Here is a 23,330-nt window from a genome sequence, read left to right on the forward strand (position 1 = left end):
GAGCTGAAAAGGAACCAATCACAAAGACTGAGAAAGAAAAAGTTATAAAGTAGGGGAACCAAGAGATAAAGGAGTCTTAAAAAGCAAAGGAAAACACTCACCATGGAGGAGGGCATTGTCTACTACGTCCAGTGCTGCTGGGAGGTCACTGGGAATTAACCACCGCATTTAGGGACGTGGCAGAAACACAACTGTGTATCCTCTCTGCACCGTCTTGCTTATTCCACTCCAGCCATATCTACCCCTGCATCTGTCATTTCAGATGCCAGGTGGGTACCTTCCCCAGATATTTCTTTATAAAGAGTGGAGTAGGGAGGTCACCAGTCTGACTGGAGTGGGTTCAAGAGACAGTGGTAGAAGATGTCAGGGGTAATTCTTTTTTCTTTTCTTTTTTTTTTCTTTTTAGGGCTGTACCTGAGTCATATGGAGGTTCCCAGGCTAGGGGTGAATCAGAGCTATAGTTGCCGGCTGACACCACAGCCACAGCCATGCCAGATCCAAGCCACGACTGTAACCTACACCACAGCTATAGCAATGCTAGATCCTTATCCCACTGAGAGAGGCCTGGGTAGAACCTGCATCCTCATGGATATTAGTTGGGTTCATTACTGCTGAGCCACAACAGGAGCTCAGGGGCAATTCCTTTGAGGAGTTCCACTGTAAGTGGATGAAGAGAAAGAGTGGGGATGTTAGGCAGAGTGAAGAGAGGGCTTTGAGATAGGAGACAGAAAAAGAAATTCATGTGCTAGTGGGACAAATCTAATAAAGAGGGAAGTAAATGATGCAGGAGGGAGCAGAGAATGTCTGCAAAAGGTTAGAGGGGATAGAATTAAACACATTTTATCTGCTTGTCAAATAGTCAACAATTAAAACAGAGATCATCTACCGATGCAGGAAAAACAAGAAAGGACAAACTATCTTTTTTTCCCTAGGAGACACAGAAAACACTTAAAATTGTCTGGATCCATTCTTCAAGCCTAAAGACATTGGATTAATTGTACAAAGAGTGTCAGGTTCAGGATTAGGCTCTGGGCTTGGAGTCACAAGATCCAAGTTCAAGGACCATGACAAGTTACAATATCTCAGGAGCTTCTTTTGACCTTTTTTTTTTTTTTTTTTTTTTTTTTTTGTCCAGTCCATAAATACTGATTTAAAACAACCTATCCTCCCTACCTTCCAGGACTGATGTGATGGTCAAATAAAATATGCAGATGTTGTAACTCTCGTGCACTGTCCCTGTGAGGCATGCTTGGTGCTGCTCAATAAGGACAAACTGCACAGGATGAGTCTCACTCCAGCACTCTACACTTCAGCTCCAAGAAGAGGGAAAAAGGCAAAATGAAATTTTCATAGAAGAAATTGTTAAAGCATGGAGAAAGAGAAATGTTCTGGTTATGTATTGTATTTCACACACACTTAATATGTTGGACATGAATTATGCCTTAATTTTCACTTAAAAAAAAAATTCAACAACCAAAAATCCTCTAGTTCAGTCAGATTCAGCTAAGCCTGGGGCAAAATAAGTACACTAAATCTGACTGTAGGCCTAAAGCAAAATCATGCTTAAATAAAGATGTGACCTAATATATTTCCAGGAATTTCTTTTATTCACCATACTTCCTACCACCCAACAAGATCACCTTATATCAAAAGACCATGGGCTCCTAGACTTTTTGCCAAATAGTAGACATTAGAAGGTGTTTTAAAATTTTTTAAACTATTAATTACATCTTTAACTTATTTATTTGTCTTTTTAGGGCCACACCTGTGGCATATGGAGGTTCCCAGGCTAGGGGTTGAATCACAGCCACAGCCACTGGCCTACGCCACAGCCATAGCCACACCAGATCCGAGCCGCATCTGTATCACAGATCATGGCAACGCCAGATCCTTAACCCACTAAGCAAGGCCAGGGATTGAACCTGTATCCTCATGATTACTGGTCAGATTCATTTCCACTGAGCCACGACGGGAATGCCAATTCTTTAACTTTTAATTCTGGCTTTGTGTACAGACCATAGCTATCTTTAAGGAAAATACCTTACAGAGTACCTGGTTCTAGATATTAACTTTTCTCCTTATTTCTTCAGGTAAACTAAGACACAAAGGTGTGTGCTCATTTTTTTGAATGAGAGAATCTAGCTTTATCAAAGAACTGATAACAAAAGGAATTCTGAGATGGAATTTACAATAGATGCCAAAGTTGAACTGACTTTATCACTCAGCTCCCACTCACTTTTTTTTTTTTTTTGTCTTTTTGCCATTTCTTGGGCCGCTTCCCGCGGCATATGGAGGTTCCCAGGCTAGGGGTCGAATCGGAGCTATAGCCACTGGCCTACACCAGAGCCACAGCAACTCGGGATCCGAGCCGTGTCTGCGACCTACACCACAGCTCACGGCAACGCCGGATCGTTAACCCACTGAGCGAGGGCAGGGACTCCCACTCACATTTGATCAAAAAACTCAGGTAAGAACTCAGATGCCATGGACCCTCATGAGGCTTTAAAGAAAAGTGTGAAAAACAGCATATACCTGTACATGTATGTGTATGGATGTAGGTTACTTTCCTTTAAAATATGTCTTTATCTCTTTATATATGTACCACTTGGCAGAGGAATCAAGGCTTCCCTGTGAGATGTGTCCACTTCATGCATAATTAATAGGAAAAAGAGCTTAATTTTTTTCTGATTACAAAGATATATTTCTGTCTTTACATTTATGACTATTGTTTGCATACAAATAGCATATTAGATTCTGATCCTTTAATCAAAATTCTGATCTCCCATTAAAACCCCAGCTATCACAATTTACATAAAACAATTCACTTTACAATGATGTATATTATAGAGATTCTAGGAACAAACTATTCTGATGGGTAAATATATCTACTTCAAGTCCTTCTTATGTTCTTAGTGACATATTCCAATATTATTGGGGAAGGACTTATTTCAAGTAAGTAATTTTTTTTTAAGTTAAAACATCATGTATGGGGCCAAAGTCATTTCAAAGATTGATTCTGATTTGAAATTTTTTTTCCTTCTTCTTTTTAGGGCTGAACCCACAGCGTATGGACATTCCCAGGCTAGGGGTCCAATTAGAGCTACAGCTGCCAGCCTGCACCACAGTCACAGCAACAGAGGATCCAAGCTGCATCTGCAACCTATACCACAGCTCACAGTGATGCTGGATCCTTAACCTACTAAGCGAGGTCAGGGATCAAACCCACATCTTCATGGATACTAGCTGGGTTTGTTTCCGCTGTGCCACAATAGGAACTCCTGATTTGAGTATTACTGAAGGAAGTTTTATAATACACATTCCCCCTGGCACAATGCTTTTATAATAATTAACAATGTAATTAATACAATGTCACAATTAGCATTAATAGAATGTTAACTCATCTTGATTACTTCAGGTCATCATTATGAATATGCAGTAATAGGCTACAATGTAAAATATTCATAAACTCAAGGTCTGCTGAGGAGTGTGGAGCCCTTCACCCTTGTCCTAGGTAGAACTAGGTTAAACTTTGTCTTAGATGACTGTGTCTTCTTCTTAAAGCTTTTCTGCCTCCCTTGACTGGTCAGAAGGCCAGCAGTCATTTCTTGCACCTATTTGCATGTCTGCGGCTAGCAGGCACCCCTATTTCCATGCAGCTTTCTTTGGATGCTAAAAATAGTAGAAAGCACCATGGCCACAGAGTGTGGTGGTTCTGGTACAACCCAGCTTCACAGCCCTGGACAAACCACTGATTCACTTTAAGAATTTGCCTCCTTGTCTACATGATGGAAGAACTGGTGAACACTAAGTCCCATCCAACCTTAAGATTTTATAATGAATCTTGCTAAGGGCTGGGAAAACTACCATCTCAATTTATTAGGACTGAGTGTTCCTGCTGTGGTACAGTGGGTTAAGAATGTGACTGCAGCAACTCGGGTGGCCCCAGAAGAAGCATGTTCCATCCCTGGCCCACTACAATGGGTTAAAGGATCTGGCACTGTCGCAGTTGCAGCACAGGTCATAGCTATGGCTGGGATTCAATCCCTGGCCCAGAGAAATTCCATATTCCGAGGGTGCGGCCATAATCAATCAATCTGTTTGTTTGTTTGTTTATTATAACTGAATTCAAAGACAGAACAGAGAAACTCTGAGAAAGGACCTCAGAGATTCCCATACTTTGGTACATGGAATTTATAGTATCTTGGGTTTGCTATGTCATGGACTTTTGGGGCTTCCAGGTTCTTTGTTTTCTTTCCAGTAGGTCAGGTTCTACATTGGATAAATCATGTCTGGAGAACTGGTACAGAATTGCATTAAGGAGGTTTTAAATAGAAAATTAAATATGACTCTTAAATATCCTTCTTTCACATAAAATATAAGAATTCAAGAAGAAATTTTTAGAAATCCAGAGTAAATTGCTACTTTATGAAAACTTTAGTTTCTAAGTATATTTCCATTTGATATACCAACAAAATCACAGGAAGCACATGATGACTTACCTATGACAACATCATGACCATCGACCAAGCCGGCAGAGAAGAGCTCCTGAGAAACGCCGTCTGCTGTATCTGCCCAAACATGAAATGAAGGTTTATTAGTACTTGCACTGTGAAAACCAACAATCTAGTACAATGTAAAATACACATTTTTCATTTAGCAAAATCATGCACGTGTGTTTCAATTCACCGATTCAGATTCCATCAGGAGGACAAATCAGAAGCAATGTGAAATACATTTTCCCATGTATAATTTGCATAGTGCCATTTATTCAATAGAAGCTGTACAAAATTATTATTTCATTTTCGGTGAATCAAGAAACTTTTGTCCTTTGGCCACCCTCTGAATTTTTCCTCAAATGCACCTCTAGAAGTTAGCTCATAATGTGCCTATGATACTGCTTTTCTTCCTGGCCAAGGTTAATTTCAGCCATCATCAATCCTTTCCTATCATTAGTAGCTACTGAGTTAGAATTTATGGCAAAGGTTGAAGAGGTAGCATTTGATACAACCTTCTATTTGGTACAAACAGCCTATGAGCTTGTTGGACTATTAAGATGAGCCAGTTAAATGTACGCTGTTAAGAAACTCCTTTAACATGACATTGATCATTTGATAGCAACAGATTCATTCTCTTAGAAAATGTGGTTGAATAGAAGAATGTAGTTTCTCAGTGATAAGTGACAGGAGTTAGAAGTCTCATAAAGATGGGACTGGCGAGGCTATAGCAAGTGAATATAACTGAAAATGCTTAATTGAGAGATCATACATGAACAAGATAATAGTGAGAAGACTGTTTGAAGACTTTGTAAAGGGAAACTGATAAATTGCCATGTACTCAAAGAACCATTATGAACCCCTGTGTTTTCACAAGGGGACCTGGTCTCTGTGGCAGCCAGATAGTCTCACAAATATAGCCAGATAGGCTATAGCTGGGTAAGAAGAAAATGGGAAAGTATAGCTCCTGAATGAAAACAAGCATCTAAACTGACTGCAGTTTGCTGTGCCAAAGGCTAGCCTCAAAACAGACCAGGTTTCTATGCTCAGTCTGTGTTTCAAATGTGGTGACAATATAAGTGGGCTTGAGCGTGTTTGTGTGTGTGCACATGCACGCGCACAGGTGCGTAGCTGAAGGTACAACTGTCTGCCATGGTCTCTGGGCTTTAATGTGCTTAGTAAAGTGTCTGACTTCTAGTAATTATTTGCGTTTTTTGTTGTTGGTTTTTTTTTGTTTTTTGTTTTTTTTGTCTTTTTGCCATTTCTTGGGCTGCTCCCACGGCACATGGAGGTTCCCAGGCTAGGGGTCTAATCGAAGCTGTAGCCGCCGGCCTACGCCAGAGCCACAGCAACTCGTGATCTGAGCCACATCTGCAACCTACACCACAGCTCACGGCAACGCTGGATCCTTAACCCACTGAACAAGGCCAGGGATCGAACCCGCAACCCCATGGATCCTAGTCAGATTCGTTAACCACTGAGCCATGACGGGAACTCCTGACTTCTAGTAATTAATCAATAAATGGTGACCGTGAAGATGATGCAGAGCCAGAGACCATCTGAAATGCACCTTAAGCTCGTGTGCCCTTTCTCTCTTTCATACATGATCCAATTTCCTAAATTTCCAATCAAAATGTGAGAGCTGATATATATTCTTTCAACTTTCAGAGAAATGGTGGTATTGTTATTTTACTCATTCAGTGAAATGTAATAAATGAAGGAAATGGAAAAAAAAAACAGAGGAATCTTACTAAACAATGAAATTCTATTTAAACGGGGCTTATCTTGGGCCCAGTTCTTGTTCTTACTGGTTGAAGTACATGAAACACCTTACAAAATTCTCTTAGACATAAAATGACCCAAATCATGGAACCCAGAGTAGCATAAGAAAAGGCTCTACTCTGAATATGATGTAGCTTTATAATGTTCAGCCTCACAATTCTCCATCTTCCTGGATGCCCCCAGAAATTCAAGAGAAGAAGGCTACGGAATTAATTAAAGCACCTGCCTTGGAGACTGCACCCACAATAAGCAGTGGTTACACCTCTACTGACTGATCATCTGTTAAAGCAACTAGATGTGAGATCCCCATCTCTAGAATAAGGAGCTATAATCAAAGAAGGTAGCTGAAAATGAAATGATCAAACAAAGCCACATTGAGCGCTAGCACTAAGGTAGTACCAGAGCAAATAACATCCCCCAGTGATACAGCATCTCTGGCCATTTTCAGAACTCTTGGGTACGATGAGTCATATTAAAATAGCAAATGGAATGTGCTGGTTGGTGAAAAGTAGGAATATCCCATAATTGTGTGGGTGTGTGCCATGAAGCAGTTATTTTGCATGCACGTTAAGTAATATCTCAGTGACAGTTTAGATCAGAAACTTGAAGGTAATTGGTAATTTATTTCAAGCTGCTTAACATTCTTAAAGTGTAAACTGGTTAAATAATCATAAGTAATCATGGATACTCTGCTTTCCAGAGCATACAGCAACATAATAAACACAACAGGCTCACCCTCAAATGAGAACAGAATAATACTGGATATGTTCATGTTACACATTCGACACCATACGTACACATTTTATGCGTGGATACAGCAGAGACAACAGTACACATGGTGTGTGTGCACCAGACGGGGTGCAGACAACATCTGAAACGCAGTCAGCATCAGTAAGCACAGAGGTGTGGTGATAGAGCCAGGGTGTTTCTGAAACCAACAGGCCGTGCTTGCTCCCCAGTGAGGGCCAGCTGTCATCAGGAAGCCAACACCATGGCTTCCATCTGGGTAACAAAAGCAGAGGCTCTGACTCTAACCCTGGCAAAGGAGGTTGCCCACACCAAAACAGAGGGCCAGGTAATGCTGAGGAGACCATCTTCTCCCCAGACATCCTCAACTCAGAAATTCATTTCTTTATTTCTTTTCTTTTCTTTCTTTTTTTTGGTCTTTTTAGGGCTGCACTTGCAGCATATGGAGGTTCCCAGGATAGGGTTGAATTGAAGCTGCAGCCGTTGGCCTACGCCATAGCCATGGCCACACCACCTCTGAGCCACGTCTGTGACCTACACCACAACTCATGGCAATGTGGATCCTTATCCCACTGGGTGAGGTCAGGGATCAAACCTGTGTCCTCATGGATACTAGTTAGATTCGTTTCCGCCGAGCCACGATGGGAACTCCAGAAATTCATTTCTTTGCTACCTCTTGAAATTAAAATTGATTTTTATTGCCACTGTCAATTTTAAACAATCAGGTGAAAAAAAAAAAAACCTTTAAAGTAAGAATTTGTTATTTACTATACTTGAAACATTTATTACATAATTGCTAGACTTTACCACCATATCGGCTGGTCAGTATCTTTATATTATGACAAAAGAAATGGCGTTTTGATAACAGCAACCTGCAACTGTTCAATTTCACAACAGACTGACTCTAAACTGTCAGAGATAGATGTACCCAGGAAGAAAGATCAGTTGGCAAATTCACCAGGGCCTTGTTTACATTTCTTCTGTAAAAGTTACTTCTCATGTTAGTTTAATTCAAATATACTGGAAATCATTAAATCTTCGTGCTTACGGGAAACTAGAGAGCAGGGCCAGAGAGTCTATGATCACATACAGCCCAGGAACATGTCTTGTGGGCAGTGTTTCTGAATGTATTTAGACAGAACTCACTGGTTTTTTCAAGTTCCCACCAGTTACTCTGGCTCCTATAAACTTTAGAGGCTGTGTCTTCTTATAGGTGATCACAGCAGGGAGGCCAAAGCAGTCAACGGACTGACTAGATATTAAGCTAGAAAGTTACAGGTCTTCAAAATGTTAGCAAACACAATTTATGTAATCAAATCAAACGTTACATCAAGTTCTAATACATAAAATACATGAAAAAACAGCTTACATATACTAAAACATTCAAATGTATGAGACTACTGTATTTTTAAATTTATTTTTTAAATTTTATTGAATTATAGTTGATTTACTATGTTGTGATAATTTTGGATTTTAGAAAGATATCCAATATGGACATTGAGGCTGTTTTCACCTACATAAAAACGTGAAACCAGAAGTCAAGGAGAAGAGCCTCAGTCTTAGCATTACCATCTGATTTTCACTTCTCTAGACTGTTCTAGCTATGAACTAAAGAGTGGAAATAGCAATTTTTGTTAACTACAAGTCTTGTGATCTTCAAAGCCTGTATCCATTAATTAACCAAAGTGACTTCAGATTCTGTGATGAACCAGGCACCTGCCAAGTGCTTACAGATACCAAGAAACGGGACCTGGCTCTATGGCTTCCAGGCACCCAGGCACTAAAAGAGCAACCAGTCAAACCTTTAAACTATTTTAATAACATCTCAAAATACTAAAATCATAGTCAGCTGCAAGACTGGCACTGCTCCAACCAAGCTTGCTAGTGGTGCCTGCAGCAAGTAGGGGCCCAGACACTCGTCAGCCTAGGCTTCCTGTAATCAGAAGTGACAACAGAGAGGCAAAGCATATTGCCCTTCTGCCTGATGTCACTGTTTGTTGCGCAGCCCTAATTAGGACTGCTGTGCACTTCTCATCACACTCATCACTCTGCCCTTTAGGCCCTGCATCACCATGCCAGTACTTCTTTCCATGGTCGAGCTAATATATTTAATTTGTAAGTGTTTATACACTGTTTAGCTGTGTCACTGGACTGCATGCAGGCAGTAGTGGGTTCGATTTGGATTCCCCACAATTATTGCAAATCCTTCCTTTCTTCTTCCTTCCCTCCTTTGTTTGTAGAGGACGCATTTTTGAATAGCAAATTATAACCACACACTTGTAATCAATTTCTGAGATGGTCTCTGTAGCAATAAAATAATAATTTCAGGAGTTCCTGTCGTGGCTCAGTGGTTAACGAATCCGACTAGGAACCATGAGCTTTCGGGTGTGATCCCTGGCCTCGCTCAGTGGGTTAAGGATCCAGCGCTGCCATGAGCTGTGGTGTAGGTTGCAGGTGTGGCTCAGATCCTGCGTTGCTGTGGCTGTGGTGTAGGCCGGCAGCTACAGCTCCGATTCAACCCCTAGCCTGGGAACCTCCATATGCCATGGGTGTGGTCCTAGAAAAGAAAAAAAAAATAAAAATAAAAAAAGATACTGTAATAATTTCAATTAAAACTTACCTCTTCCTGGTGTAAACTCAAATCGTATGTCATTCAGTTCCTTTCTGGAGTTTCTGAAATACATAACATATAGCACATTAAAATCTAATGAAGCAGAGCTTAACCAAACCAGATATATTCCAATTTTTGCAAGATGCTATTGAGAAGTAAATGCTTCCACAACTGGAAGAGATAGTTATGACAGTAATAAAGGGAGATATTTGCTTAATTGATTGCATTTACCTTATACAAACATGCTTATATCACAAAATTCCAAAAATAAATGTTCCTTTTATAAAACCTACACTAAATCAGTAACCATATATTTAAATCCATAATTAAAATTTTCAGAATGTTTTAGACTAGCATTAATATTCAATACATTTTTCACATTTTTGTTGGAAAAATAATATTTTATCAAATTATCTTAAAAGTGAATCCAGGAGTTCCCATCGTGACTCAGTGGTTGACAAACCTGACTAGCATCCATGAGGACCCGTGTTCAATCCATCTCTGATTGGTCTGAGTACCCACCCCTTGCTCAGTGGGTTAAGGATCTGGCGTTGCCATGAGCTGTGGTGTAGGTCACAGACTCGGCTCGGATCCCAAGTTGCTGTGGCCCTCGTGTAGGCTGGCGGCTATAGCTCTGATTGGACCCCTAACCTGGGAACCTCCATATGCTGCAGGTGCAGCCCTAAAAAAGAGAAAAAGATAAAAAAAAAAACCCAAAAAACCACAAAAACAAAAAAAACAAAGTGAATCCAACAAGGAAGAGAGTCTTAGCAATAAACTCCACAAGAGCACCAAACATTAAATCGTACAACAAAATGGCCGGGCTAAGTATATTTTGTTGTTAAAAAAATTTATATATACAGAGGGAGATCTCTGAATTTTCTGTGAAATTAACCACTGAATATATACAATTAAAAATTTTTTAATTAAAATGTTTATATCAAACTATAATATGTACATATATGGGTATATTCAATCAAAAAATTAACTGACACTGGGGAAATATGGAACAAGTATTTAAGATATGAGTCTTCCAATCACCTCAATTTCAGGAAATGGTAATAAGGGGCAGTGAGTTAGCATGGTTTTAAATTCTCATAAAAACACTCAAATATTAGGAGTAACTCTCAATAGATGCTAAAATTAAGGTTAATAAAAAACACCTTCACACACTGCATGAAATAGTCATTTCTGAAAGCACTCAACTCTTTGCTCAGCAGGAAAGGGTGCTCAAGACAGAGACAGAGATGGTCTGAGTACCCACCTCCCCTAAACATCCTCCTTGTAGTGCCAGGAGAGTCTGATTAGATCCTGTTTAGTACTCCAGGTTGGGATGCTACAACTCTGGGTAATCTCTGTCGGTCTCCAGGTACAGTGCCTAAATCATGATGACACCAGTCTCTGGGCCCTTTTGGGTCCATATCCTGATGGTGGTTCTTCATGTCCTACCACATGCTATGATACCAAGTGTGAGGAGGCCCAGAATGACGACAAAGGCACAGAACCCCCTGAGAGAGCCCTTCTCCCAGTGCCTAGAGAAGCGGGCCAAGGTTTAACTATCACAAGCAGAGAGGTAAAAGGATCAAGCGGCCCAAGCCCAGGCCTTGAACATGAGAGCCTTGAACCTGGGCACCTCCTCTCTAGATCTGCACCATGACTTAATCATCTCTCCTCTGGGAGACAGACTGGGACGAGAAGAGGTTAGCGATTCCTACAGCTGAGCTTCTTTTAGGACCTTCTGAAAACTGTAAAAATTGAGTCCACTCACACTAAAAAAGTAAACACATGATTGACACATGAAATTGCAAGCAATTGTAGACAGTTCAGAGATCACCTTGGAGGACAGACTAAGCAAGCCTGCCCTGGAGACAGAGAGGTCTATGAACAACTGGTGCCTGCACTGGAAGGGCTATTTGCACATTGCCTAAATTTTCTTAATACACTACCAATGTTACCAAACATTTACAGAGTGCTTTCATATCCCTCAGCAGCTCTCAAACTTCTTGGGCCTTAGGACCCCTTTACATAATTAAAAAGTTTCCAGGACCCCGAAGGACCCCTCTTGTTTATGTTAGATACAGCTATCAATATTTACCGTACTAGAAATTAAAACTGATAAAATTTTAAATATTTTTTAATTCACTTGAAAATGACAATAATCAGCCCATCACAGGTTTATATAAAAGAATTTTTTATGGACAATTATTTTACTTTCCAAAAGAAAAACAAGTTAGTGAGAGGAATGCATTGTTTTCTATTTCTGTAGACCTCTGTAATGTCTGGCTTAAGACAGCTGAATTCTTACATGTGCTTCTATATTCAATCCATTGCAATATCACATATCATACAGCCAGCCACTGTGGAAAATTCCACTGTAGGCATATAAAAGAATGCGAGCGAAAAAGGGTAATACTTTTTTAATATTATTATTAAAAAGAGTTTCCACCACATAAGCTCCTTGAAATACCCCCATAGGTCGCAGGACCATACTTTGAGAAATACTGATATCAAATTTCATTTGATTCCAACAATTAAACTTTCAGATATGCAAAGTAGGTATTATTCGTTTCCCATTCTTTGGCGAGTATATTCCCTGGCTTTTCCAAGTTTACAAAATTAACGAGTGGCAAAGGGAGAACCAATAATTCCATATTGGAAATACCTAACACAAACAGAAATGTTCAATTTCCTTCACCTTTTGAAAGAAAATAAATATTCTTCAACATTTTTCACATTACCATGGAAAAATCAGCAAGCATTCATTTATTTAACATAAATGTTTTGTGTGCTGTGTCTCACCAAAGTTGAATTAGGAACTACAGCAATTCAACAGGAAAAAAATAATCACTAGGAAAGCATGTATTTATAGTGCATTTAATGACGAAATGAAAAAAAGGAGAGAAAAAGAATTAAGTTTGACACTAATTGATGACATTTTTCCTTTCCTCTCTTTCTTTTGATCAGTCTTATCCAAATTAGTTTGCTCTACTAAGGTCATAAGAAGAGAGGTGTAAGAACCATACCCAAAATATCATCAAGTACATCCTGATTCTTTAAATATTAATCCCACAAAAGTACTACTGAACATCCATAATCTCTGTCTACATCAACGGTGGTTCAAGTTATGAAGGCTGCAGATTCAAGTTTTCTTTTATGACTCTGAACCTAAAATACCCACCTTTGAGAAGACCACAGTGATTGATTGTGAGCAGCACCCTTATCCCATCAGGCTGAAGTATAGTTGGAAAAATGCCTAATTGGATCTAACTACTGAAGGTCATCCTTTTATAAAGAATTAATCTTTTCAGACTCATACTTAACACCTTTAATTGAAAGTGCATTTACCTTAATTGATATGGCACAGGATACTTGTGGTTTCAGGGAAGCTGAAGATAGGCATAAATTAAGGCCAGAAACTATGTCTGTGCAACTTTACAGAGGAAAAGTTAATAACCTGAGAGCAATTGTTTTTTAAGACCCAGGTGACCTTTGATAAGTCTTATTAAAAACTCAATACTAGGGAGTTCCCGGTGTGGCTCAGCAGTTTAAGAACCTGCCTAGTATCCATGAGGATGGGGGTTTGATCCCTGGTCTCGCTCACTGGGTTAGGGATCCAGTGTTGCTGTGAGCTGCAGTGTAGGTCAGAGAGGTGGCTTGGATCTGGTGCTGCCATGGCTGTGTTGTAGGCCAGCAGCTGTGGCTCTCATTCAACCCAGGAACTTCCATTTGCTGCGAATTTGACCTTAAACAAACAAACAAACAAACAAACTTGAATCTAGTTAGATACAACCCCTCATTTCTCACTGTAGTATATTGCATCACAAATGCAATTGACTACAGGGCTCAGGCAGGAAATTTATTTTTTAAAATAGGTGATACAATCAGGTAATTTAAAAAAATCAAAAGGTACAACAGAGAATTCCATGAAATCTAGTCCTCTCAACTCCCATAACTCATCTATACCTGGTCCCCCTCACAGAGGAGATCAATGCTATAGGGTTTTGAGCATCCTTCCTGAGATGGTTTATACATATATTAGCAAATACACATACCTCGTTCCCGCAGCCTGTTTAATACAAATGGGGATGGTAGCAGCATTCTATATCCATTGTTCTGCACTTTGCCTTTTATTTAACTTAATAATACATCTTGGAATTTCTCCATATTGGTTCATAGAGAGCTTTCTCACTCTTTTTTTTTTTGTTTATAGCTATATAGTGTCCTGTTGTATGCTACATCCTTTTAAACCAGTTCCCATTCTCTCAAAAGATTGGTTCTAGTCTATCCCTATCATAAACAATGCTTCGATGAATAACCTTGTTCTTATGTCACTTTGCAAATATGAGTATAAAAACAAATTTTCTAGAAGCAAATTGCTTGGCCAAAGGATACGTACATTTAAAATTTGATAGATACTGACAAATTCCCCTTCATTTAAATTTTATCAATTTACACTCACACAAGCAAGCAATTCAAAAGCAAAAAGGAACGTCAAACAAGTAAGGCAGGAAATATATTAAAACAACAACAGAGAAATGTGGGGACTATGCTAGCTAGAAACTTTGTTCCCCATTTAAAGGGGGCAACCATGACTCATCACCAGCTGGTTATGGCCAAGCAGCATTAGGGCTTAATTTTTTTAAATGAGACTTTTTGCTATGTCCATTCAAAGCAAGACTTCCAAGATACAGACTGGCATAGGAGGGTTTTCCTTTTCGCTTTTTCAATTCATTTGCAAGGGACACAGTAAACACTCAACTGAGGCAGCTAACTAAGAGGGTGGTGAGGATACACACGCGAGTGAACACGCACTCTTCCTGGTGGGAAAGGTGCAGAAAGCCCCCAGTATAGGAGGAGGCATTTTCCGGCACCTCTTAATTTACCATATCGGGGGCAATCTGCCAGTTACTGCTCCTGGAGGGCTCCCAAACCAAAACACCAGCTCAGAACCATCTGCATTCCTTGGCCGCACATTAGAAGTCTCTTAGCCCATGCCAACACAGATACAGAGGCACATATATGCACCATGCCCACACAGATACGGAGGCACATACATGCACGCCAAGAACCAAGGATGACTGAAAGGTTTAGCAGTCCAAAGACCACTCATCTCAGAGGACGTCACAAAAACTAAGTGTCAGTGGCACTGTGTACCTTCCATCACAAGGTGCTCTGGAGTGAGGCTGAAAGTCAACCATTTCCCTGTGCTCGGAGGTTGGAGGGTGTAGGTGGGGAAACACCACTCAGGATCCCTGGAAGGGTAGTAGGTACAGGGTTTCCAAGGATCCAGAGACAGCCCCTCCCGCCTAAGTAGCAGGGGATGTTCTTAGCCAACATCCTTTCTTCCTCTCCTTCCTTTCCTCCGAGATTCCAGGTAAAGCTGTTGGTGTCCAAGGAAGTCCACAGGGACTCGCGCACACACACTGCACTCCTGGGATGTCTCCCCACGTTGGGAGCAGGAAAGATCTTGCGATGGGGACCTTTCAAACATGGTGGGCCAGGAACCAGTTGGGACACCATTTATAGTTCAGCTTCTTTCCTACTCTTGGCACTCAACTGAAGTCCTCTCTCACAGGCTTAGGGAGAAGGACAGACTGAGCAGGCCAGGCATTTATCTCACACCAGGAGGCACCCTGGCCCTAAAGAGGTGATACCGTAAACTGCGGAGAGAGGTCTGAGTTCAAATACCCCCGCTACTTATCTGGCCTCCGTTTCGTCAACTGAGAGATGGGAAAATCACAACTGAAAAGCATTTTATTATCTGCTGGTACGTACTAGGGGCTTCTCATTCCATGTTCAAAAGAACCCTTGATGCAGGGACGACTATTATCCCCTATTATTTCATAGACGAGGGAATGGAGGTTTGGAAAGGGGAAAAGACATGTCCAAAACCAGGTGTCTGAACAGCAGATCCGACCTAAAGCTAGAAGTTAATCAATGCTACCTGTGGTCTTCTCCAGGGCACAACCCTTGCCTGAGGCTCTATCAACCCTGCCCTTGGTCTGCAGGTGCTCCTAACTCGTCTCTCCACCTTCTAAGAGAGGCCATGGAAGCTTGTTACCTGGAAGCCTGATCATGTCACCCCCTTGCTGAAAGACTCCATTTCCACCCTCTAATTCTTTTTTTTTTTTTTTTTTTTTTTGTCTCTTTAGGGCCACACCTGTGGCATATGGAGGTTTTCAGGCTAGGGGTCAAATCGGAGCTGTAGCCTACACCACAGCCATAGCAATGCTGGATCCTTAACCCACTGAGTGAGGCCAGGGATTGAACCCGTAACCTCGTGGTTCCTAGATGGATTCATTTCCACTGCACCACAATGGGAACTCCTCCACCCCCTAATTCTTAAAGCAAAATGCCAAGTCCTCAGCAGGACCCTCTAAGACCTGCTTCTGCCTGTCTCCCCACCATGACCTTCTCCCCCTCCTCCTTCCTCCCTCCCCCAGACCTTGCTCCAGATGGGGCTTTGCAAAGAACAGTTTGAGTGGACAGGGGAGGTAAGGCCTGCCTGGAGTGGGTCCAAGAGCCAGTAGAAGGACAGGAATCAAAAGTTAGGGGCAATTCTTCTAAGGGATTTAATTGTAAGGGGATGGAGAGAACTAGCTGTAATAGGAAGAAGTAAAGAGAAGGCATTTTAAGATGGGAGGAAAAAAAATACCTGTATGCTGATGGGACAAAGCTAGTAGAGAGGGAAGTAAATGACGAGGGAGCCAGCCTCTGCCGTGCTTAGGAATCCCTTGTCACCCACTCTCCCTCACCTGAGTGACTCCAATCACACTCTGGGGCCTGGTCATGTCTTTATGGGGAGCCCAGGAAAGGAGCGTAAGGGCAGCCAGACAAGGGTGAGCCCCTTTCCAATTTGCACTCCTAGCCCCCAGTTCTGGGCTCAGCACATCGACTTTGTACCAATGTAATCATCTGCTTATTACTTTAATGCCTGTCTCATCCACTAGACAGTAAGTTCCTAGAGACCAAAGGCACCCCACCCCCATCGTGACTTGGTCACTGTCCTATCCATCTGCACCCAGTCTAGGGGATGCACAGCCAGTGTGTGAGTGAATGCATGCAGGAAGAGTTTACAAGTCTGGCCTGTGTGAAGTGCCTCTCCCGCAGCCTCTGTGGGCACCACCTCCTGGTCATCCGCAGTTCCCTGGCTGCCCTTTCTCCATATGCCACAAACATGCCACCTCCGTCTGCCTGCACCTTCGGTGCTAGAGTTCTATCCTCTGCCATCTTCCCTCCTGATTCTCTCCCTGGATGACAAATTCCAAACCCGTAACTCCAACCCAGATATCATCCCAGAGCTATAAACCCATTATCCAAATGCTTATACAGGACCTCTCCATGCAATGTCCGGACAGACACCAGAAAACTCAGCATATCCAAAATGGAATGCATCACTTTTCCTCTCAAATCCACTTCTCTTTCACTTCTCTCCATCACAGCAAATGGTGGTGCCAGCCACCTACCATGACCTGTGGGCTATACTTCATTTAAATTTCTCAAATCATCCATTCTCCCAAACTCCACTACCATTATTGGCCACATGTGAGGATAAATGATTTAATGCACAAGGAAAATTTAATCCACACCCATGTACACCATGTACACAAGCATGGGGAAAGCTGTTGCTACAACTAAAAATGTACAGCAAAACAGAAAGGGGCCGATAAAGGTGAGGGAGATGTTACTCGGGTAACTCAGATGAATGGTAGCCCAGGAAGAAAAGTGTTGTACTTCGTGAGCTGTGAAAATGCCAAGGCAGCAATCACGGTGAAGGATACCTACCACTTAAGGCCAGAAACAAAAGACTCAGGAAGAGAAAAAAGAAGCTCCCTGTGGCCAGGCTGAGGGGTGCTCTGGGGTGGTGTTTCTTCACCTCCAGGCTTTCCCAGGACAGAGTCTCTGAGGGAGCTCATCAGACCACCTTCAGCCCTGGAGACCCGGGAAGCCCGGTTCTCGGAGTTCACTCTGCAGTTCGGACCCTCACCAGCAAGGACGTTCAGTCAGCCACTTCCCCGTCTCATCTGCAGTCTCCTCGGCTTCCCTCACCCGTTCAACGTTACACGAGCTGCGGGAAACACCTCATGGCTCCCTCACACCCCTCCCAGGGACTGGGATGCCTGATGTTCGGAGGTGCACAGGAGTGGGCAGGGTCATGGTTCCAGTCCTGAAAGAGGTGCAGTCTTCCCAGAGAATGAAGAGAAGGACAGGTGACCTATGTAAAATCACTGGGGAGACCTCGAGGTGAACATGCGCTTTAAAAATAGCAGAAGAGAAAGAAATACTAGACTTGTTCAGAGAAAGGAACATTCGCCTCTCGGCTCTCACTCAATCCATCCCTCACATGCCTGTCAAGTTAATCTTCTTCTGAGGTAAAGGTCCAATCACGGAATCATATAATTTTACAACTGAAAGGGGCCCTCGGGGTCATCTAATCCATTTCCCTCATTCCTCAGGTGCAGAAACAGAAGCCGAAGAGATTAAGTGGCTTAAGACAACACAGCTGGTTAATTCACGCAACACTCCCTAAATACTTATTGATCACCTACTAGGCATCAGCTCTACCTTAGGAGCTATTAATGGCAGGAAGGACACCCAAGCCAGGGACTGAGACTCCTACATTACTGCTCTTTATTCTCCACTGGTGGTCCTCAAACTGCAGTCAGGGAAGAAGTTTCCCCCCAGTGTCCCCCCTCCACCACCCCACACCTAGTTAAGAATAACTGCATGCCATGAGAGGTGTGACTGATGGGAGCCTGACTGGCTTGTGATCGATATGGTGGCAGGAATAAAGGTGGAAAGCCAGTGCTGTACCCACTGCCCCGTGCCCCAAAGCCCTGCCTGAAATCCTAACTCTCCTCTACATATTTATCTCCATATACCACAAGCCATATGCTCCAGGAGGGTGAGACTAATACTTTCGTCCTATACCTCTCCCTCCCCCATTGATTTGTCTCCAAAGAGCCTTTTGGAGCAGTGAGTCTCCTAAGAAAGTGAAAGTTAAAAGTCCTTTCAGCATTATACCTCCAGACACCCAGAAATATGCCTACAGCCTGGAAAGGGTAAGTTGGTAGCATCCAGAACTCTAGTCCACATGAAGCCATGCACCATCACAGCCCATGATCAATATCAAATAGACCAGGACATCACAATGTTTGTTCCCTTTAACAAAAATGAAAAGGAACAAACATAAGTAATGACAAACTTACATATGTGCCTGCACACACACACACACACACACACACACACACACACACACACACTCATGCACACAGACATGGTTTTCTTTGAATAAGGTATCTTGACATATCAAAAAAATGTGACCTTATGTGCTGGTTGTCTGCAGGTTTTTCTGCAACCAAAACCATAGGCTAAGGACTCTGAAGCATCCAACTGGCTACTGAGCAGCCCGAAGGACCCTTTTAGATTTGCAGCCTGCAGGGAGTAGACAGCCTGGTTGCATATGATTTCACTCAGTGGCCACCTAAATTAGAGGTGCATACGCGGAGCCTTGCATACAGAAATTTCTGATGCTCTGTACCATGCTGACACCTATGAATAAATCACACGCAAAAATTATCATAAATAACCGCCTTTCCTGTCTACAGAAAATAATTTTCATCTGGAAATAATCCAAACTAAGCTTTTTTTTTTCTTTAACAGAAACCTCTTGAAAATCTCCGTGCCTGCCAAGCAGAAGACACAGCTGTTTCCTCTCCTCCACCAGATCCACTCTCCAACCCAAACAATTTAATTCTGTCTCCTCTGGTACATACTTTCAAAAATCATCACAAACATCACACAGTGCAAAGAGTAACGAAACAAATACACATGGACCTAGCACCCAGAAGTTTGAGAATGGTAACACTTAGGTATATTTTCTTCAGAGCTTAATACATAAAATTTTAATAATGTTTTATCTGTATAGTATAAAATCAATTGTGTTACATCTGAGTTGCAGTAAATCGTGAGCAAACAGATTACTGTGTAAGGGCTTTGCCTCCTGTCAAGATTACAGAACTCTATTTCATGGGTTGCAGTCCTTTTCAGCCTTCAGAATGTCCACTGAATATATTTACTAAATCCATTTTTACTATATGGCAAAAGGGAAATGGAGTGACACACAAATACTAGGCTCATATGTAGGGCTGATAAGTGCAGAAACACAGTCTAGCTGGAGTTCATGGTTTTTTTGTTGTTGTCTTTTTAGGGCCACACCCGTGGCATACAGAAGTTCCCAGACTAGGGGTCTAATTGGAACTGTAGCTGCTGACCTACACCACAGCTAACATCAATGCTGGATCCTTAACCCACTGAGGGAGGGCAGGGATCAAACCTGCATCCTCATGGATACTTGTCAGATTTGTTTCCACTGAGCCACAATGGGAACTCCGGAGTTCATAGTTTTTAATAGAAGGAAATATTAAGCACATGTCTTACTTAGGATTTTTGTATATGCCTCTTGATTACATTCCACTGATATAAGTATGGAAGCAGCCTTCATTAACTTTTGTGCCTGAAAGTTTGAAATGTGTTAGAGTTTGCTGCAGAAAACCCAGACTCATTGATTTTTTTTTTTTTTTTAGATAGAAACCTCTATTCAATGAATCAGGACCCCAGGTCAATATGTCAAGTCTATTATACTAAAAACCTAAAGGCATTCCTAAGACACGGATTTAATAAATGCCCAATCGGGCTGACATGTCCAATCCTGTCGTGGCAGGTGTATTTATGCAGTTGGATAGACTACATGGGAGGTGGGTGGGGCTGCACATGTTTATAAGATTCTGGGATGAGTAAATTTTCAAGATATTTTAAGTTTACTTCTTTAAGGCACAAACTGCTACAAACTCTATTATGGGCAAGTATCATTTTCCTTGCTAACTAGTTATTTGGTTTGTTTAATTCTTGCAAAAAGGATGGTAAATACTTTCAAAATTAAGTCAAATGTGTCACCAAACATTTGATGATTAAAAAGAAATTAAAGGGAACACAGACAGAAGACATGATACATGCGTGAGGTATCAATTACTCCAACTAAATATCATACATGGCTGTTTGCTTGCAACTAAGACAAAAAAAGGAAATACAGAAAATATTGCATGATACAGTCCTTTTTTTTTTTTTTTTTTTTTTGCTTTTCAGGCCGCACATGTGGCATGTGGAAGTTCCCAGGTTAAGTGTCGAATTGGAGCTGCAGCTCCTGGCCTAGGCCACAGCCATAGCAATGAGGGATCCGAGCTGCATCTACAGCCTACACCACAGCTCATGGCAGCACTGGATCCCCAACCCACTGAGCGAGGCCAGGGATCGAACCCACATCCTCAGGGATACTAGTCAGATTTATTTCCACTACACTACAATGGGGAACTCCTGACACAGTTCTTTTTTGTTGTTTTTTTTTTTTTTTTGGTTCTTTTTCTTTATCTAAAAAGATTTTCTCATGCCCAACCCCGCACCCCTCCCCCTCTCCCGGGGCTGCTCCTGAAACAGTTAATTCATCAAAAAGGAAACATGCAAAGTACATTAGTATCACAGAGAAATTTTTTATGAAAGCCCCTTTATAGGGAACACTGAGGAGTGTTTTCAAATCTACGTTGTAGAAGACAGAAACTCCTTTTCATATAAATGTCTTCAACTATGTGGTACAAAAGATGGAATTTTTTTTCTCCCATGTGCTGAAGGTGCAGTGTTAAATCTTACCTGAATGACAGCATTTCTGCTGGGAGCTGAAATAATATAGCCAAGGTACATTGTTTCCTGATGATTTACCTCAATAGAAGGAACTCAAAGAACCTAGAGAAATGAATGGCCCACACGGTCAGCTTCTTGATGCCCAAGTGTCTTTGCCAAGTGCTGCAACGGGCATTTTCATGACTGAACTCAGACAAGGACTGGAAGGAGTCCAATGGTCTAGGTGCTGATTAAACATAGATCTTTCACTTCAGCTAAAACATGGAAAGCAGAAGTGACATTCTGCTGTGAACCTGCAGGAGACTGACTGATGGCACGTCCTCCCCAAGAGAGCCGGCTACCTAGCTGCTAAGAGAGGTGGACGGCAGGGTGTCTAAACTTTAACAGGAAGCTCTGTGTCTGGCGGAGACCTTGAACACGGGCTTGGCTGAACACCAAACTTCTGTTTGCTCCCAGAGAAAAGATAACCCTTTTGCTTAGAAGTTTTAAAGAATTCATGCTACTAATCAAGAGAGGTAGCCATATGAGAGCATTAGCAGAGCTTCAGTAACATAAAGTGAGCACACAATAACAAGTCTTTAAACCTCAGACAGATGATCACAAAAGCAGCAAGACCCATGCTTTATTTCACCTTTCCGATTCTTGCAATTACCCTGTTGATTTATATGTATAATCAAACCCAGGGAAAGCTATATTAAAGTTTATGAAACAAACAAAAATCAACAACAGCAGCAAAAAAAACTCAAGCTCATGTGGCTACAGAGAACAGACTGGTGGTCACCAGAGGTGGGGGTGGGGGAAATGAGTAAAGGGGGTCAAAGGTACAAACTTCCAGTTATAAAGTCAGTCAGTCATGAGCATGTAAAAGACTATGATTAATAACACTCTATTGTAGATTCGAAAGCTGAAAAAAGAATAAACCTAAAGGTTCTTATCACAAGAAAAAAATTCTGTAACTATGTATGGTGGCAGATGTTATTGTCACAAACATTTCACAAAACAGACAGGCACTGAATCTTTATGCTGCAGACCTAAAACTAATATAACGGATGCCAATTATACATCAATAAAAATGAAATAAAACACCCATCCAACAAGGGAGAAAACTATAAAAGCTTCATGAATAATAAGTGTTAATAACAGTGTCCTCTAGGTTAGAGATACAAGCATATTCCTCCTTGGCTTTTCCATAGGTGATATCTGAAGACAATTAATGATAAATGAGGTTGAACGAGTATTTTCCCTTTTGATCCATTTCAGAGAAATGGCTTATAATTAAATGTATTTACAAGCTAGCGTGGATGACCCTTTGGCAAAGACAGCATAAATCCTCAAGTTGGACATTTCTGAAATTACTTCGGCAAATGGCTATTTATAAAATACGTAGCTGCACAGAAAATAACCTTGTTTTGAGGCATTTGATAGGTTGCTGATGGGCATCTGAGGAAATAAAGGTATATTAGAGCACCTCAGGCCATTCTTGTCAGGAGGTTGGATTAGGATGGGACCTTTATTCAGAATAAAGCAAAAACAAAAATTTAAAAATGTCAAGACTTCTCTCAAGGCCAAACAAAAAAGCATCCGCTTGTTTCTGAGGCTTGGCATTATGTGGTTCTCTAATTCCTGGCACTACTGGGGCTGGAAAGGCACAGAGAGCAGAGTGTGAGAGGCTTCCTCTGGGTTAAGATATTCCGGAAAGGCAAAAGGCCGTGAAAAAAATTCATTATTTGCATGATATGATTTGAAGTGAGGGAAAATACCTGAAAGTGCTTACAGGTATTTTTACAAAATTGATCTTCTTTTTAAATCTGAAGGCTGCCGCAAGAAGAACAGAAATCTTTCTTTTTTTTTTTTTTTTGTCTTTTTGTCATTGTTGTTGTTGTTGTTGTTATTGTTGCTATTTCTTGGGCCGTTCCTGCGGCATATGGAGGTTCCCGGGCTAGGGGTTGAATCGGAGCTGTAGCCACCGGCCTACGCCAGAGCCACAGCAACGCGGGATCCGA

The 23,330-nt window shown here is 41.5% G+C and overlaps 1 protein-coding gene across 1 annotated transcript in view; it reads right to left on the reverse strand.

Annotated features, from left to right (window-relative positions):
* The window catches only part of STK39 (serine/threonine kinase 39), a 316,833-nt gene that overhangs the window by 58,885 nt on the left and 234,618 nt on the right, over positions 1-23,330 (reverse strand). The window contains exons 15-16 of the mRNA XM_003133454.6: positions 9,643-9,695; positions 4,500-4,568 (exon numbers count right to left, since the gene is read on the reverse strand). Of these exons, the coding sequence (XP_003133502.3) occupies positions 4,500-4,568; positions 9,643-9,695 (122 nt within the window). The remainder of the gene's footprint in view (positions 1-4,499; positions 4,569-9,642; positions 9,696-23,330) is intronic.

This window comes from Sus scrofa, chromosome 15, assembly GCF_000003025.6.
Source record: "Sus scrofa isolate TJ Tabasco breed Duroc chromosome 15, Sscrofa11.1, whole genome shotgun sequence".
Lineage (NCBI taxonomy): Eukaryota > Metazoa > Chordata > Mammalia > Artiodactyla > Suidae > Sus > Sus scrofa.